General features: G+C 49.1%; 1 protein-coding gene across 3 annotated transcripts in view; it reads right to left on the reverse strand.

Annotated features, from left to right (window-relative positions):
* BTBD16 (BTB domain containing 16) overlaps positions 1–19,609 on the reverse strand; it is a 45,399-nt gene that overhangs the window by 5,987 nt on the left and 19,803 nt on the right. For all 3 annotated transcript variants that reach the window (XM_012781284.3, XM_012781283.3, XM_012781285.3), the window contains 3 exons: positions 19,165–19,295; positions 12,035–12,154; positions 1,230–1,321 (listed from right to left, as the gene is read on the reverse strand). In XM_012781284.3, the coding sequence (XP_012636738.1) occupies positions 1,230–1,321; positions 12,035–12,154; positions 19,165–19,295 (343 nt within the window). The remainder of the gene's footprint in view (positions 1–1,229; positions 1,322–12,034; positions 12,155–19,164; positions 19,296–19,609) is intronic.

Below are 19,609 nucleotides of genomic sequence, written 5' to 3' on the forward strand. Positions count from 1 at the left end.
CGAGTGGTCTCATTTAGGGCTTGGTTGATAAAATGGGAATGAAACATCTCAGATTCACTGTGGTTGTGTTCACAGTCAATTACTTTTGTCCTCCAAATTAACTCTTTTTTAAAAAACGTATACGAATAAACTTCCAAAGTTATGAATGAATTCACTCCAAATTGGATGGCCATTTCAACCTCAATAGGAAATTTTCTGTACTACATATTAATGTTTTAATATAAATTTAGCTTATATTATTCTGAGTGAAATGTATTCCCCACAATCCTGTAAGCAGATATCACTGTCCGTGAACTTTGGAGGGTACCTTGGGAACTATCGTTGAAGGAGAAGCCATCAGTGGCCCTCAAAGTTCAGCTTAAACCAATCAACCACACTCTTCAAAGATATTTTGGTTCTTACAATACTACCCAAAAAAAAATCACAAAGAAAAAAGGAAGAAGATATTTAAGCTTCACATTGGTCCAATTAAAAGTTGTTTCTGTTTTTATTATTTTTTTCCCATACTGTTTTCTAGGTCACCCTTCCCAGGCCCCTGGGCATCCGTAAGTTATGCATAAGTAACTTCCTCCCCCAAGCCAGGTGTTCCCAGTCCCCTGGCAGAAATCTTGCCTGGAAAGGGAGGTTTGAGAGCAGTGCTTTTGGACTGTCTAGAAGCAACTTGGACAGAACTACCTGAGTTCTCGAGCTACTGTATATCTGGATAGCTGGAATGGCTTTGAGAAAGTTCTCAGAGATCCCTTTAGATGCAAAGATCACATGGAGGGGGGAGCCTCCTGGACTGCCCACTATTTCTCTCCTATTTCCAAGGGACAGTCGCCCAGAGCACGAGGTTGAGGGGCACAAGCCTAAGTTTGGGACACAGACCCAGAGTTTTCTTCCAAACTGCCAAGCAAGAGGCCTAGGAGTGAGTTCCGGGCTGAGAGGCGGGGCACACATCGGATGCCAATAGAACTGCCGTTGGCAGCGTGTGCTGCTCCACAATACACAGCCCCTTCTCCTCATTGTCCTGACTCATGGAATCTCTGCTCTCCCTCATTCTACAGACAAGGAAACTAAGACCCGGCAGTTAGATGCCTTCCCCAAAGCCACACAGCTTGGAAGCCGACAATACCAGATCTCAGCTGATTCCTTTAGAAGCATCCGGTGGGGCTGTCCCCGTGGTGGCTGAGGGGTGGGGCAAACCCCAGTTGCTCTCTGGGGGAGGCGCGCACAGGGCCGGGACTCACCTCTGGTGATGCCGTGCAGATGCAAGCACAGGAAGAGCGGCATCAGTCTCTGTCCCACATCCTGGTCCAGAAAGCAACAGTTCTTGGAAAAGCTTAGCAGGGGCACAAAGAAAAATAAAAGGCCTTCAGAAAGCTCCTGTCTGGAATCAGCCTGGGCTGGTGAAAGCCACGCCATAGACACCAGTGGCTTCCCCAGCCGCGGGGAGATGAACTCGGGTTCTCTCTGATGAGGGGATGCGTGGAAGCAGGGGTGGCGCCGATGCCCTTTGCAAAGTCTAACCCCGGAGACTGTACTGGGGACAATTGGTTATGTCCCTTCAGCGTCTACCCATGAGCTGTGCATACAGTAGGTGCCCAACAGATGTGTGTTAAGTGAGATGGTAATACACGTTACTTTAGAGGACGTCAGTGTGCGTTTTCTCACTTGCGTCCCACAGACCCCCCGTGGGACAGACAGAGCAAGTGTGGCCAGCGTCAGATTTTACAGATGGGAAACAGAGGCTCAGCCAGGCACGAACCCTTGCAGGAAGTGCCCGTACTAGACGCTTCAGACGTGCTTTCTGCTGGAATTAAAAAGAAGAAAAGAGCAGATGTGGGGGTAACTGGTTTCAGCAGCTGGTTTCACCATCAGTTCTGCTGCACTCAGTGTTCATGCTAAACTCCAGTTAATACCCCCCCGGGACTGGAGGTCGGGGCTGGCTTGGGAAGATGAGGTTTTCCTTGAGGAGACACTCGTGCACAGGCAGAGAGGCACCCCTGCCCTTGTTTAGAAATAATTTTCACAAATGAGGACGATGGGGATGGTTTTTCCAAGTCTCTTTGAAAATGCAGAGTCACTCCAGCCAAGCGTGCTTTTAGATTATTTTTCCGTGAATCGAGAGTGATGTCTAAGTCACGCCCTGTCCCAGTTGGACCGGTGCACCATTGGCCCTGTGTCCCGCCTCCGTCGGAGGTGCCCACCAGCCTTCCCGGAACCACTTGTTTTCATAAGATCTGGGAATTCCTGGGGCTGCCCGACCCCTCTCCACGGCAGTGGTCCCCAGGTCTAGGGGCGCTGAGGCAGGTGCAAAGGCAAACGGGTCTGATCCAGTGCAAGGATAATTTATGGGCACCTGCCACGTGTGTGTCTCTGGAGCTGGACAGAGCAGGCATCCGTAAAGCCCGGTCAATACTCCAGGAGTGCAGGGCTATTGATCCAGAACCGGCCCTCCATTACCCAGGGAAAGTGGGGCTAGGGCTAGTCGGTGCTGTGCGGGGCCCTAGGGACACAGACGTCTTAGTGGGACAAGCAGCCCTCAATTGCTTCCTTTCCTTGGGCTGGTCTGGCTGTCCCTCCCTCTCAGCCTCTCCTTCACCATTTAACAGAAGAACAGCTGAGGTGGCATCACGCTGGGCAGCAGGTGTCGATGGGGCATAAGGGGCCAAGCTGATGCCATCCTGTCCTCCCCAGCCTAGCCTGGTGCCCCGGGAATGAGCCAGCACCTGTGATAAGGGCCCCTATGGCCTGGTGCTGCCCCTGAGCAGTAAGCATCTGCTGAAGCTGCCGCTTAAATACAGCTAGATTCAGCCAAAGGGAAAGGCCAGGCCTAGAGGCCAGGCCCTCCGCACAGAAGCCATGAGGCACTGCTTCAGTCTGCTTGGAGAGCGAATGCTCCTGGTAGTGAGAGGAGCCACGCCCTGAGTGGCCCTCTGAGAGGCACTCAGGCCCGAAGGCCAAGGTTGTCTCTGGACAACCCTCCTCCCCCAGAGGACTTGGAAACGACTTTGTTGGGACAGGTGCTAGGAAGTGGCAATGACGCCACTACTGGGGCTCACTCAGAGAGGCCACGGGTCGGCTCATTGCCCAACCACACTGGGCCTGGGGGCAGACGGACCAGGGTCCAGTCTTGGCCCAGCCAGCCACCGGTCAGGTGGCCGGGCCTCTCTGAGCATCACTCTCCTTCTCCTCCAAGTGGGAGCAGTAGCGACAGGTGCGTCCTAAGGGACATGGGAAGGGCAGGGTGGCAGTGCTTGGAGGCACGTGGCACGGCCGCTGGGCCCAACAAGCCCTCAATGCCTCGTGAGAACCACTGTTGACCTCCCGTCCCAGGAAAAGTGAGCAGGACTCAAGTGGGCCAAGTGCAGGGAATTGTTCTTAGTGGCATTCATCGTCACTGCCACCCCTAAATCGCCCAAGCCATGGGCCACATCAAAGAAAGAAAATGGTGTCTTTAGCTTCCGATTTTCTAAAATCTCAAAGGATCTGAGGGGTGGGGTGGGTTGCCTGGATCCAGTTGTGTAACCTGCTCCTAGAGCCTCGCGGGTCCCTTGTCACGGCACCGGCATTCTACATGCCTCCCAGGCCCAGCACCTCTTCCATGTCACTCTGCCCCCTCGCTGTCTGGTGTGGCAGCATCCGATACCCTCTGGCCAAGGGCGAGTGCACTCGCCTGATGTCACGTGACCTTGGAGCAAGCAGGCTGCAACGTCTAGGGACGTCTCTGCATGGCTGTGCCAGCGGGGTCCAAGACGGGTGTGGCTTCCACGGTGCTGGGCTCTGTCCGTGCAAAGGCTTCTCTGAGTTTAGCACGACCTCTCTGGGACCACTTCAGGCCGTGGTCTCTGCCTTCTAAAGTTCCTTGAGAAACCCTGGGGCATGACCCCTTTAAGCAAGACAGTGACAGGTCCTTGAGGCTGAAGGACACACCCAGGTTGGCTCTGGGCCATGCCACAATCACCCTGTGGCCTCCGGAAAGACAGTGCCTGCAAACAAATCGCCCTCTGACTGGTGCGGGTGGTAACGTTAGAGACCCCGTGAGCCACAGCTTTCTCACTTCCTCCGCCTTGTCACCTGCTGGAGTCCTTTGCCCTTCCTGCCAGTGTAAGAGCCGCAGACCTGACAGCTCCAGCGTCAGTCCTGGCACGCAGGTGCTGCTGCCTCCCGCCTGGTGGTCAGGGGCTGGCCCGAGGTCTACAGGCAGCAAATGGCAGGAGGGGGGCTCGGACAACAGGCTGACCCCTCCCGACACACACCTAACTCGTTGTCTGTCTCTGCTTCCTAGATTGCAAGCTCCGTGGAGACGGGGATTTATGTCTGCTTTGTTTTCTGTTGCGTCCTCACCGCCTCTTACAGCGCCTGGCACTCAGCTCACAAAGTGTTAGGTGATTGAATTGCATGAATGATCTGGTCCCTGCCGACTCTCTAGCTGCAATCCCGCCATCCCGCCCCTCCATTCACCCACAGTTTATCTTCTAGGAATGCCAGTAGGGCCAGCCCTAGTGCGCGTGCTCATACACACTTGCGTGCACACACCGGCTATTCCATGCCCACGCCCCTATGCCCACGTGGTCCTGTCTGCTGTTGTCGTGACCATTTGTCAGGCCAAGTTCCTCTCAGCCATTCGTCGAGACCTAGTTCAATGTCATTCACTGTCAAGATGGCCCTGGCCCTCGCCCAAAAGCAAAACTGGAAAGGCTTTATGGGGACCCTGTGTAACAATAGCCACGGCCGCCCCTTTTAAGGACCTGCTACATCCAGATTCTGAGCTCCTTCCGTTTCTCTGTGCTCATATTGAAGGTGTGCTTGGTGCTTCTCAGTATGTCTGGAAAGCCAAGAAACAATGTGGCGGAAGTGGAAAGTTAGTAAGAACTGGGAATAATCTTTAAGGACCCAAGAACAAGGGAGATTCAGGTTCCAGGGAGCCAAGTGGGAGGGAGCAGAGGCAGCACTTGTCAGAGCAAGAGAAGGCAGGGACAAGGTGAGAAGCGTGAACATCAGGTAATGGGAACTCCTCTGGTCCCACAACATACCAACCTCCCTGCACGTGGCTTGGCAAGGACAATTCAATGGCCCTAATGTCCGTGACGCATGGGACATTTCAAAATGAATATTCTGGTAAAGAGATCTGTGCTCTCGCACCAGGGGCGCCCAGGTTCTTACAAACTCCGCGGCTACATCTGCAAATGCCATTCATGAATCACAAGAGGCACGTGGCCTCCGCCCACCGTAGGGACGCAGCATCATAGAGCATTCCCCTCAAGAAGCCAGTGGGCTCAGGGCACCTGGGGTGCAGGGCACGGCTGGGCGGCTCTCCCGGGAGGGGGTTCCCTGCAGTGGCTCCCCTGGGTTGTGGTGTGTGGGGAACGGTGCCATTAGATTTGTCAGGCCAGTGCACACCCACACGGCCAGCACAGTTCTTGTTCCCTCTGCAGAGACGCTCAGAGAAAGAATCTGTCCAGTGTGCAGGTGAGATCGGGGAAGGCTTCCTGGAGGTGTCCTCGGCCAGCCCCATGAAGGCTGGCTCAGATTGAGGCAGGGCCCGGGAAAAAGGAGACTCAGCTGGAGACATCACCACAGAAGATAAAAGAATAATCAGTGAGCATATGAAAAGGTGTCTAACATCAGTAGTCACTGGGGAAATATAAGTTAAAAATCACAAGATACCATTATGTGTGCATTAAATTGGCAAAAACCTAAAAGAAATGGAAGCATGTCTCTGCCCTTCTGACAAACTTATACATGAATGCTTATAGTAGCTTTATTTATAATAGCACCAAACTAAAACCAACCCAAATGTCCATCAAAAGCTGAACTGAAAAACAAATTTTGGTGATCCATAAATGGAAAATTGCTCAGCAATAAACCAAAGACCTATGGGGACATGCAACAACATGGATGAATCTCAAAATGCTTATGCTGAATGGGAGAATCCAGACAAAAGGAGGAGTACATACTCCATGCTTCCATTCATACAATATTCTACAGATACAGTCAGGTGCCACATGACAACGTTTCGGTCAACAAGGGTCCACATACGTTATGGTGGTCCCAGAAATTATAATGGAGCTGAAAAATTCCTATCTCCTAGTGGTGTCATAACACAATGCATTAGTTATGTGTGTATGCCGGTGTAAACAAACCTACCACACTGCCAGTTGTATAAAAGTATAGCATATACAATTCCATACAGTACATAATACTCCATTATGATAACAAACAAAAAATTATGAAAACAAACATAAACAAACTTTATGTACTTACTATATTTTATATCATTCTTTTAGAGTGCACTCGTTCTACTTTTTTTTTTTAAACAAAAGGTTAACTGTAAAAAGCCTCATACAGGTCCTTTAGGAGGGATTCCAGAAAACATTTGTCATAGCAGATGACGCTTCCATACCTGTCATTGCCCCTGACGACCTTCCAGTGGGACAGGATGTGACGGTGGAAGACAGTGACAGTGATGATCCTGGCCCCCTCGCAGGCCTAGGCTAATGTGTGTGTTTGTGTCTTATTAACAAAAAATATAAAAAGCTAAAAAAAGTTTAAAAATGTTTAAAATAGAAGAAAGCTTATAGAATAAATATATTAAAATATTTTTGTATAGTTATACAATGTGCTTATGTTTTAGCCAAGTTTTATTGCAGAAGAGTCAAAAAGATTCACTCATAATTAAAAATTCTAGGAATAGAAGAGAATTCCCCATAAAGAGTATCTACACAAAGCCCACAGGCAACGTCATACATACGTCGGGGAATTATTGAAAGCTACTCCCTTGGGAATGGGCTCAAGAAAAGATGTTCATTATCATCACGTCTACTCAGTGTGATACTAGAGATTCCACCTACTCACTATTCATGATACTGGAGGTTCACTTGCCTTAGTTAAATACGGCAAGAAAGATAAATGAAAGACATTATGATTTGGAAAGGGAGAGAAAAATCTATTATTATTCTTAAAATGGCACGATTATACATTAAAAACATCCAAAAGAATCAATTGGCTATTAGAAGTAATAAGGAAATCTATTAATATATGGATTCGAAGTCAATATACAAAAACTGTTATCCTTCTATATGCTGGCAACAAACAATTAGAATATAAAAATTTCAAAATGATACTATTTGCAATAGAGACAACAAAATATTACACATGGTTAATAAATAAGGAGATGCTCAACCTCATCAGTAGGGAGAAGTAAATTGAAAGAAAATAGGCAAACTAGCCCCACTACCCATCCATTGGAAAAGTAAAAGATTGAAAATACCAAGGTTGGCAAGGATATGGAAAAATCAGAATTTTTGCCTGCTAAATTTTTGCCTGCTAAAATTTTTGCCTGCTACAATCAGAAAATTTGCCTGCTAATAGACTTCTGGTTAGGGAATAAATTCGCACAACCACTTTGCAAAACTGTTTGGCAGCATTTAGTAACGTTGAGCTTCTTCATGTCCTATGACACAGTAATTCTACTCCTAGGTTATAGCCAGTAGAAGCACATAATTACATGTACCAAAAGACATGTGCACGGCTGTATATAGCAGCACTATTCCTAGTAGCCGAAACATCATCCATCAACATCAGAATAAATTGTGGTGTAATCATATAATAAAATATTGTATGAGAATGAACAAGCTATTGCTACATGCAAACCACATGAACAGATTTTACAGATATACTGTTGAGTGAAACAAGTCAGATGTTAGAAAGTGTACCCTATAGGATTCTATTTACATAAAGTTCAAAAGCAGGACAGATGCATGGATGGTAAAACAAGTCAGGACATCATTTACCTTCGGGTGAGGGGGCAGTGACTGAGCTGAGCCGCTTTAGGGGGCTGGCCATGTTCCATGCCTTGGTCGGGATGTTGGTTACACTGGTGTGTCCACTTTTTGGAAATTCATTGAGCTGTTCATTTAAGGTTTGAGCACTTTTCTGTGTGTATTTTATACTTTGATTAAAAAGGTACTTTTAAAAAGTTAAAAATTTGCCTGCTAATGGACCCTTTCCAATTATGAGCTTTTATAGCTTTCCTGAACTTCTCAGACTGCTAAGTGGAACAAAATAATGACTTTTCCTCCAGGGATGAAGGCAACAGCTTTGCTTACATTTTTTTGTTTTTCCTGCAAGGAGATGTTAAATTTAATTCTGGACAGCCTATTTGTTTTTCTAAAATAACCACTGCCAGGAAAACAGGCTGTGAGGTGCAGAGGGGTGTGTGTGTGTGTGTGTGTGTGTGTGTGTGTGCGCGCACACACACACATATGTGTAATTGTATGTGAATTTGTGGGCACATGTGCGTGCTTATGTGTTCCTTTCCTATATTGATGTTCTCAGACAGCAACAAAAATAGGTTCAGAGTTTTCCCAAAACATCTGGCTCGGTAGAGAACCTGCCCCGTCAATGTTCCATTGGCGTCTCCGGCTCACGGTGTGTGTTCGACAAATATTTGTTGAATGAATGAAAGATTGAAAAAAAATCAACAAACAAAAGAAAATGTGAGCGGCTTGGACATATGTGTTTATTTGCAGGTAGAGTCGTAGCTGGAGGAATCAATTATTCAGCGACATTCCCCCCTCGCTAGTCTTCCGGACGCTGCTGAGACAGGCGGGGACAGGGACAGCTGACTCTGGGTGCTGGGCTGGCCGGGGCCGCGCCCTCAGCTGCAGCTCAGCCTCACCCCTCAGCCCCTGCTGCCGAGTAATGAAAGTACAGCCCCATCGTGGAGGTCCCCAAAGTGTGGCGGCCTCAACACGTCTGTCCCTCTCCCTGGAAGGTAGCTTATAGATCACTCCGTCCGAATAATAATTAATAATAATTATTTCATCAGTATTTGTAACTTTAATAATTGGGCCAAATAGCCAACTTCCTCTGCTCTCACTTACTGCCTCCCTGGGGGCCAGCTCATCTCTCCCACCTTTAAATGCTTCTGGCCCTTTCCAGGCAGCGGCCTCTCAAACTCCCTCGACTAGCTGTTCCCCTTGCCCACTGAACGTTGTAGCTCAGCTCCCCTGCACCGGATGCTGGCCCAGGCTGACCCCGACTCCACGCAGGCTCCCTCCGCCTCCATGGGGAGCAGCTCCCGCCACAGCCAGAGCCCTCTGGCCACCAGCCAGCCCGGCCAGCAGCCACGAAAGGCCCTGCATGGCCACTGGTCAGCCCTGGGGGTCCTCGGGAAGGGGTGGCACACACTGGCACAGCTGCCACCAGTCCCCACTCTCAGGTTCAGGGTAGACACCACTAACCTACCACAACCTTTTCCCTCTCTGGGCCTAGGGAAGAGCTCAGGCTCCTTCTGGGTCTGGCGCACCCAACAGGCACTACACAGCAATAACAAAGGAAATTTGCAGCAATAACAAAGGAAATTTGTCTGCAGTCCCTATTAGTGCAAGTGGCCACAGTAGTGGTGTTCTCTGAATTTTGCATGAGCATAGTAAGACCCACTTCTCTATGGGGGACCGAGCTACTGGTACATAGAAATGTTTGGTGGAAGCTCATCATTCACTAAGCTATTATGCGTCCAGCAAGGTGCCAGGTAGGTTGGGGTTAAGATAAAGTACCATGAACTCTTTCTTTAAGCTGCTTATGATGAACCAAGGGAGGCAGGATGTAAATGAGTCCAGGAGCTCATGGGGGCCCAGAGAGAGGCTCTGTTGAGTGGCCCCCTTCACAGGCCAACTGAGAGAGGAGGCAGAGCAGGCTAAGGGGGTTGGGAGCAGGATCCTGGGGCTCAGGAGATGCATTTGGGAGGTGGAGGCTGTTGACAAGGGCACACTTAGAGGTGCTACCACTCTGGAGCAGGAAAAGTGGGCAAGACAGAGAAATGAGCCACATGGTCTTCCGAGAAGGGAGATGGAGGGCAGAGTGGGCCTAGATGGCTGCAGGAGAGTGTCCGAGCTCCATGCTTTCCCATCTTTTCTCCCAGTCGGCCCCAAAGCTTGCTGGAGAGTGGGGTGGGCAGGGGGAGAAGGAGGGGAGGGACACCACAGTGCTGGCCATCTGGAGCCACCCCTGTGCTGCAGTGAGAAGATTCAGGCCCCTTTGGAAGATACTATCAGCCTTGCTTAGGTTGGGGCAGTGTCAGGACTTGGGAACAAGCCAATGGTTTCTAACAAGGAAAGTCATGCAGGATCAGGGGCTTGCAGAAATGCTGCCTGGAGGCGTGAGGCTTGGGGGTCAAAATCCAATGAGTGCAGATGCAGAAGAAAATGGAAAAGCCATGGTGGTGAGAAACACCCATGTGCCTGATACTCCGGGGAAGAGCCCTGGAGTCCCGGCTCAGGAGTGCCACGGAAGGCAGCGGAAGCCACACACCATAACCCCCTCCTTCCCACTTGCTTCTTCCATGTTAAAAACACAGCTCCAGTGAATCACCACATTCTAGCTCTTTTCCTATCTCCCAGAGCTAAGACGCTTCCAGGGCGAGAGCTGTCCTGGAGCCAAATGGCAATTTCTCCTGGTGTGCATGACTCACTGGAAAAGGCGTCTCACGGGCTATTAAAAGAGTGGGGGCGGGGGTAAAACATTTGGGTTCAAAGCAAATTATATAGAAACTGAGCAAAGTACACATAATTCCGGCACTGAGTACTACTTTCCTCAAATAACGAGGCAGAATAAAATGGGCTCTTTAGTTAACTTGCCACACAGATGTTCCAGGAATGGATTAAATGCTTCAAAACACTGCCGATGAAACTTGGCCTCAGCAGGTCAGTGTGCTGATTACTATATGGAGACGCGCTTATCTGCTGAAGTCACACGTGCAGAAGAAATGGAGTGTCTTTACTTCCTTGAAGACGCCTTATCAGGCTTGGAAGCCCCCATTCCTGCGCGGTGGGGAGCAGGGACACAAACTTGACAATGAACCTAATGCTCCCCGTCACTCCCAGTCCAGGGCTGATCCACTGAGGCCACCTGGGACTGTCTTTGGCTATAGGTCATCACACTGCACAGCAGCTTGGGGGATGTGAGCATGTTCCACAATGTTGTCATCGAAGCTAAGGGCACACAAAATGAACGCAGCCCCTCAACTACCCTTTCACCCTGCCCCCAGCCTGCTCCCCGCCCCACGCTGCCCGGCTGCTACAGCAGCTTTGCTCCCGGGGCCCTCTCCACTGCACAGACAGCAAACACGCATGGCCAAAGACACAGGGGCGGGGCACAAGGTGCGCTGCAGGGCAATTTCAGAAGTCCTCGGCTGACAATGACCACAGCACTGAATCTCGAGGCAGCCTCAGGGTCTTTCTAAACCCTGTGCCCAAAAAGCTGCTACCGAACCAACCTGCGCAGGCACGGAGAGGAATATTTCTCCTGCACTAAGAACTGGCAGCAGAGCAGGGCTGCAGCTTTGGCAGGTCTGGGTTCAAGTCAGGCTCCCTCCCTTACCAATTGCACAGTCTCTGACAAGGTATTTCATCTCTACCTTAGTTTCTTCATCTGTAAAATGGGAATAATAAAACCAGCCCCTTAGCATTATGAAGATTAAATGAAATGACGAATAGATAGGGCTTATGAGCAACGGCACTTAGCAAACCATATTTAAATGGTGCCCATTATTATTACTGTAATTGTTATTTTTCTTTTAGAATTTATAAGTTTAGAGAGTATAAGAAACTGGATTAACGCTGTGAAACCTTTGTACATTCAAGTGCTTTTTCATTTGTCTAGAATTTTATGCGATCTGGTGAAAAATAAACAAGAGTGACCTGGTCTGATTTAAGTACATTATAAAAATGAATTTTTTAAGGTCAGTGCTGTAGGGTAATTTTCCTGAAAGAAAGGAGTACCTTTTGCATCATGCCTATGACTGGACACACAGCAAGTTCCCAGAAGCATGTGATTATCTCATACAAATAACACCTACATGTTATTTACTTTTGCAAGTAATTTAGTGGTTCAAAGACTTCCCACAGTCTTAGGTCCCATAAAGAAAGCTGCACTCTGGATGATGCTATAAAAATTACATGCCCGATGCCTTTCCCCCCGATGATATTAGGAACAAAAGAAAAAACAGTGCAAGTACATTTCATCCATCGACACTAAGTTGTGTTACCTGGTAAAAAATGCCAACACGGTCTCATAAATTGGAATTGTCTGAACTTTGTTGTTTAGTTGCAAGAAGACCCACAGGAGTACTGTTTTCAGAAGATGAAATTCACTAAAGGTGAACAACCTGTCCAAAATAAAAGATTGAGAAGAAATTTTAGGAATAGCAAAAAAACAAACAACAAAAAAAAACAAAGAAACCAAACCATGCTGTTGGTTAAGAGAACAGAGTTAAAGTGAGTTTAGGAGTGAGGAACCACCGTGGGGCCTGCAGGTTGCCTCAAACAAAGAGGGGTTAAATGACTTGCTCAAGGTCACTCAACTGCTATCTGACAGGGCTGGGATTTGAATCTTAGCAGCCTGACACTGGGACCTGTGTTTTCACCCACCTACCGTCCCCCTGCCAGAAAATAACGAAGAAAAAAACGCCATCACTTAATGAGCTCTTACTATGTGCCAGGTCTTCTGAAGATGTTTTCTGTTGATTCTTTTATTTAATTCCACACACCAAAGTTGGGATATAGCCCTTACTTTTATTAATGTAGAAATTGAGACCAACCCTATGTTCATTTAAAATTTTAATATTCTGTTCATCGTGGATTTCTGCACTAACTTTAATTTTAAAATAATTGCACTATAATACACTTTATCATGATGATTGAGTTTTGTGGGTGCCCCTTACATTCGACACCCGAGATGAGTGCCTCACTCACCTTGCCCCGGTCCTGGCCCTGACTGAGGGGCTGAAACCCCAATAACTTGTCAAAGGTCACAGCATTCCAGGCTCAGACCCGGGCACGGGACAGGCTAGAATCTCGGTTCTGCCCCACCCTGGCTGCGGCAGCCCCTGCAATTACTCAGCTGCCCCGCAGGTGCGGTTTCCTCCTAAGCGAAGAGAGATCACAGCAGCTGCTCAGAGGACAGTGGGGAGGAACAGATGTTACGTGGGTTTCCTGTTGCTGCTGTAACAAATTGTCATGAACCAAGTGGCTTAAAACGACACAAATTTATTCTCTCATAGTTCTGGAGGTCAGAAGCACAAGATGAGCCAAGATCAAGGTGGCAGCAGGGCTGTGTTCCTTCCGGAGGGCTAGGGAGAGTTATGTCCTAGAAGCCACGCGTGTTCCTTGGCTTGTGGCGTCTTCCTCGATCAATGCTTTGCAGCCCAGTGTCTTCAATCTCTCTCTGGCCTGACTCTTCTGCCTCCCTCTTCCCATGTAAAGCATGCTCGTGACCACTCGGGCCACAGCAATCCAGGATAACCTCCTCATTTTAAAGTCATCTGATTATCGACCTTGGTTCCATCTGCAGCCTTGCTTTCCCTTTGCCACAGAAACGGACATCACCGCAGGTTGTGGGGATCGGGACGTGGACATCTCTGGGGCCGTTATTCTCCTGACCACACAGAGACAGAGTGCGTGGCACCGTGCCTGGCGCATGGTCGTGCGCTCAGCGGATGGCAGCCCTTGTTCACGAGGGCCCGGGCTGGGTGCCGGCTCCCGAGCCCGCACGGGGCCTGCAGCAGCCTGAGGCCTGTCCTCAGGAGACTAGGGGTGCCAAGGAGTGGCTGCTGCCCCAAAACGTCAGCTCTGCACAGTGCAGAAGTTTCCCACGAGCCTTCTCTAACAGCCCCCGATGGTTATCTACGACGCCGTTTCGACATTTCTCAAGCCTGTTGATATTTTTGGTCCCTGACCATGGACATAGCACCTGGGCTTTAAAATATGTCATAGCCTCTTCGTTCACCACTTCCAGTGGTTGTGGTGGGTGGAATCCAAGCCAAACTGTGACTCTGAAGGTCAGGGGAAATGTCACCCACCTCTCATGCTATTTCTGGACAGAGCAGCACCATCTCTCTCCTCTCACTTGGCGCTCAGGCCATCTGCAAATGCATGGCCTTGACTCTGGCCAGACAGGACCGAGTTCGTCACTGTCTGGGCAACCACAGTTGGCGGGCAGGGGGACTTCTCAGCGCCTTTGGTGTGATAACCCCCCCCCCAGAGAGCCTTGTCAGCAGGGCCAGGAAGTGACATGACTGCCAGTGTAGACTCCACGCTTGAAGTCATCAAACCCTGAAGGTTCTCTGAGATCTTACTGCAGAGGGGCCAGCGGCAATGCAGGGGCCATGCATGAATCAGAACCCTGGTTTTATTTATGGAGGATAAATAGTGAAGTAAAGCCCTCTGCCTTTAAGCCAACGTCAATACGTGGAAGTATTAGTTCCTGCAACAAGTAACCACACCAAGGTCATTCAAGCACATTTTCATTTACCTAAGAGCTCTGACGGCCTCAGTCAAGACAGAACTCACAGCGGCTCCAAACCCCCTCCAACATGGGTGAACACCTGGGCTGCCGACTGTTTACTGGTGCTCACTAGCGGCCGTGAGAATGTAGCCAACTGGTCTTTGTTCTTTAGGAGAAAAAAACGTTTTTCAGAAGACAACCATCCCCCTATTTTTCATTGAGAAAATTGGGTGTAAATAACAAAAGCCCCCTTTTGAATGGAGACCGATAGAGGAAGCTCTGCCCATGTGAACAAGCTAAGAACAAGGATGCCCATGGCAGCACCGTTTGTCGTAGTGAAAAAACAAACAAGACAAAGTAAAACAAAGGCCATCAGGAAGGGAATGAAAAAAGACTGCTGTGTATTTGTTCGGTAGAAACCTGTACAATTAAATTTTATTTTATTTTACTTTTTTTTTTTTTTGAGACAGAGTCTCACTTTTGTTGCCCAGGCTAGAGTGAGTGCCGTGGCGTCAGCCTAGCTCACAGCAACCTCAAACTCCTGGGCTCAAGCAATCCTTCTGCCTCAGCCTCCCGAGTAGCTGGGACTACAGGCATGTGCCACCATGCCCGGCTAATTTTTTTGTATATATATTAGTTGGCCAATTAATTTCTTTTTGTTTATAGTAGAGACGGGGTCTCGCTCTTGCTCAGGTTGGTTTCGAACTCCTGAACTCAAACGATCCACCCACCTCGGCCTCCCAGAGAGCTAGGATTACAGGCGTGAGCCACCGCGCCTGGCTCAATTAAATTTTAAATGCTAATTAGATATGTAAATATCAACATGGAGAGAACACAACACGATGTTAGTGAATAAGTTGCAGAATGTTACGATCACTGAGAACAATTATTTGAAGTTTAAACTTTTGTGAACGAACATTGCACGTTAGTTAAGGATCCACACATATGTAAAAGAATAATCACATGGATTGGATCCAAGCAAGTTCCTAACAGTGGTTTGATTGACTTTAGGAAGGGGCGGGGGGGGGGGCAGAAAATGAGGAAGGGGACAGGATGGAGGGGGGGAGGCAACATCAGTGATTTCTGCTTTCTTGGTAATGTTTGATTTTTTTTTTTAAGACAAAATGTTACTATCTGTTCATTTGGAGAAATGAGTATAATTGTATTATTCTATAATTTTTTTACAATAAAAAATAATATCAATATTCTTATTGATCTTGACCATCATCAATAAGGAAAAGGAAGGCCTCGTGCAGAGCACACCAGTGGGCTGGCCATGACCACGGGCTCTCAGGCCACTAGGACCTGGGTTTGAATCCCAACTCTCCTGTTGCATGGGGGACCTTAGGGTAATCCGTCATTTCCTGTAATCTCCACTCCACTGGCAAATGGTAGCAGTACTCACCACATTGGGTTGCCATGGGAATTCGTCTGGATGACCCACTCAGCATGCTCAGTATACAGCTAGCGTCAATAATTGGCAGGTACTGTATTATTAGTAGAGAAGCTTCAGGAGCTATTACCTTTGAGACGGATGCCCAGGGGTGTTCCTGACAATAATGGGGACTGTGACCCACGCTGGAGGACAAGCCGTGGGACAGGTGTGACAGTCGGACATGGGTAGCTCTTCCTAGGGAATTCCTGAGACCAGAGACTCTTTGAATCATCGACATGACGTCGGGGAGACTTGGAAACATGAGGGACACAGTGCCCCGGCTGCAAGGTAGCCTTCTGCACAGACAGGAGCTAGATAGCCCTCTGAGGGCTCCATCCTCCTAAGTCCACAAGGAGCTTGGCTTCCAGGAAAACTGAACTTGGAATGAAGATTTCTTAATGTGAGCGTTAGTAGAACAGGGTAACCCAGCAGTGACCTCTCAGAAGAAAATTAACTGAAAATCAAATGCCCAGGCAAGTAACTTAAAACCAGAGGCCCATTAGGTCAGGACAGCTGTGCATATTTTACCCCAGGTTGTTTACAAAATGGAAAAAACAAAAAACACAGGAAGATGAAGTCAAAGGATTTAGAGGGGGACGGCCGAATGGCCTGGAAGTGGCAGCACCTGCTAAGAAGTGGATGCTGTTCAGAACACCCGTGACCGCAGGCCGAGCGGCTGGCCACAGCTGGTGGCTGAAGGGCAGGGGGGTGGGGCCGAGGGATGCTCCACCCAGACGTCGGGATGTTGGCATTTGGCATTTCCGTGCATCTGCAGCGGGGTCCTCAGGACCACCCAGTTCTCGCTGTGTCCTTCCAGTCGCTGGAACCTCGGCCTCCCTCACAGGAGGAGGAGGGTGTGGCGCAGGGGGCAGGACGTGGACTTTGGAGCCAGTGGAGGCCCCACCCTGGCCATCGTTAGCCCCTCTTATCTCAGGGGTAATAATTGCGCCTGCAGCAGGAGGTTGCGGGGGTAGAAAGGCCAGTGACACAGCACACAGCACGCGCCAAACGGCAAGCTGGCCGGAAGGTACGCTCTGAGTCGGGTGTGGGCCGTGGCAGCCTGAAACTCAGCAAGCACCCTACGATGAGAAGCCCTGGCCCGGCTAAACTTCTAACAAGCCCTCCTCTTTCTGTGCCCCGTCTCCCACCTCCCTCAAGCTTTAAAGCAGGTGGCCACTGGAGATCAACCTCATATATGTAAGCCCGAGTGGGGGAGCCCTTAGCGGGGCTCACAGGCGATGACATGCCCGCAGCCACGCAGGGCTCTCCCCTCTCGAGCCAGGATAGCCCTGGACTGTCTGTGCAGACAGCTCCTGGGGAGGGGCCGGAGGAGCAGGACCCATTTTCCACATCGGTCATGTCTGCCAAGCTGCTGAGTCTAGACACTTGCCACGTAATGTTCCTGACCTCCTTTCCTGCCCTGCGTACGCTTTGTCAGGCTTATCCCACCACGAACGTTCTGCCTGCGGTCAGACACTTTTCTCTCCTTTCTTGGTTAAATGCTACCAGCGTGGGACAGCTCAGCCTTTCCAAGGGAGGGACAGTGTTACGAAAAGTCTAAGGGATGCCATGTTTATCTTTTCTTCTATGATTGCGTAACCTTTGCTCTGTTGGAGGGAGAAGTGCCCAGGCGGGGAAAAGCAGAGAGGAGCACAGTGGCATGACTCTGGACGCTCCCCGCACCCTGGGCTGGGGCTCCTGGGGTCCTCCTAGGTGACATGGTCTCCCCGGACACCAGAACTCTGTTCTGCCACCCTCCCGCCTCCGTAAGCGTGAGGGCGCTGCATGCTTAGCAAATTCAAACCAACAGCAGAATAAATCTTTCTGGATCTAATTTCTAAAATCAGAATGCTTTCCATCACATAAACATGAGCAAACACTTATTTTCGAATATACCACTAAGAGTTTTAGTAGCATTTAGTGTTCACTTTTGAAATTCCCCCAGAAGGAGTGAAATCTTGGTAACTGGCAATGGGTACCAAGAACCTTTCTAAAAGAGTCCTAAAGAGACATGACAGCAACATGTGATCCTAAACACTGCAGGGAAGCAACATGCTACAGAGGACAGTATTGGATAAATGATGTCAAAGTGTTACATTGATGTTAAATTTCTTGAAGTTGATAAATACACTGCCGTTATAGTAAAAATTTCTTTTTCTTACAAAATAAAGACTGGAGCATATGGAGTAAAGGAGCATGAGGTATAAACAACTTACCCCCAAAAGTCCAGAAAAAAACGAAAAAGATGTGTATATGTAAATGAGATGCAAATGAGAAACACAGCAAAATTGAATAGGGTGACTCAGGGTACGGGGTATATATTCATAGGTATTCTTTGTACTGTTCTTGCCATGTTTCTTTAAGTTTGAAATGATTTTCAAATAAAATACTTTTTAAAAGACTAATATAAACAAACACCAAGTCCTTCTGACTTAGTCATTTCACTTCTAGGAATTCAATGTGGGGAAATAATCTAAGGTGAAGGTAAATGAACATTGAAAGATGTTCACCAAGGTGCTATTTATATTGGTAAAACACTGGAAATGACCTAAAAAGCCCAGCATCAGGGAATGGCTCCATGAATTGCTGGAAGGATGAGAAGGAGCCTGGCCAGGACTGGCATTTCAGGCAGGAGGGTGGGCAAGCACAGAGGCCCGTGCAGGTGAGGCTCTGCAGGGACGTCTCGGAAAGGGCCCTGTGGCTGCCACACGGTGCATGAGATGCAGCCAGATCACAGAGGGAGAGCCCCCGGCTCCAGTGTGATTGGAGCAGGGTGCAGACCAGAAGTGAGATGGAGTAGCGATCCCCATGGTGGACCACCTAAAATGATGGAAGCTTGGCCTCTGGCTGGGGGGGTGCCCATGGAGAGAGGCCCAGAGAGCTGGGTTCCATCTGGAAGTGGAACTGACCTCAGGGTCGGGGGCCAGAGAGACTCTCAAGGTTCTCACTTGAGCAGCTGGTCAGATGGTAAAGGAACACTGGGGGAGGGGTGGAGGTACAGTAAAGGTCAGGGGTCACCAAGAGTTGGGCTTTAGCCTTAATGGCCAGAAGGGTCGAGCAGGCAGTTGAATGTCTGGGTCTAGAGAGGAGCTGGGGCTGGAGACATAAACTGATTTAAGCTGAGAGGTTTTATACGTATAATGAATGTGTATTAATGTTGTCAGGAATTTTTTTAAAAATTGCTTAGCCAATAAAGTCTTTCACTTTTTGCACTCAGGTAGGTGAGAGACAGTGCACCCAGAAGGTCCCTTCCCTGAAGGAGGGACTTGAAAGGAGCCCCCTCCCCAACCCAAACACATTTCCCTGAGTTTGGGCCCCAGCCAAGGCCCACTGTTAGGAAGGACCAGGCACGTCCGGCAGGGGTGTGGGTGCAGCCCCACTGGCCACCTCCCGCCCACGCTGGCCCCCACTTCTTCCCATGCCCACCCCAGGTGGCACCCCCCGGAAGCAGCTCTGACCTGGGGGACTTCAGCACTTTGTAGAGCAGGTCCTGTGGGATTTTCCGGAGGTGGATCTGTGTCCCCACCAGAGGGACCAAGTTCATCGCCAGCCAGTTCTCACAGGCGGTGGTGAGCTGCTCCTCCTTGTACTGAGAAGGCAAGAAAAGCCAGTTGATGAAGTCCTGGGCTCTTGGCGCCCTCTGCTGGCCTGCCCCGATGCTACACACGTGCTCAGAGGAGCGTCCGGCTGCAGTTGTGCTCATACCCTTTCTACAAAATACACAGGTGATAGCAGATACTGCTTCCCGAGTGTGTGCTGTGCTCAAGGCACTGCACTCGGTTGGTTTAAATTGATACTCATTGTGGCCTTATAAAGTTTGTTCACTACTATCTATTTTACTGTTGGGGAAACCGAGGCTCCCAGGTTTCTGCTCTTACCTGCGGTCACAAGTAGTCAGGGACA

This window comes from Microcebus murinus, chromosome 14 (assembly GCF_040939455.1).
Source record: "Microcebus murinus isolate Inina chromosome 14, M.murinus_Inina_mat1.0, whole genome shotgun sequence".
Lineage (NCBI taxonomy): Eukaryota > Metazoa > Chordata > Mammalia > Primates > Cheirogaleidae > Microcebus > Microcebus murinus.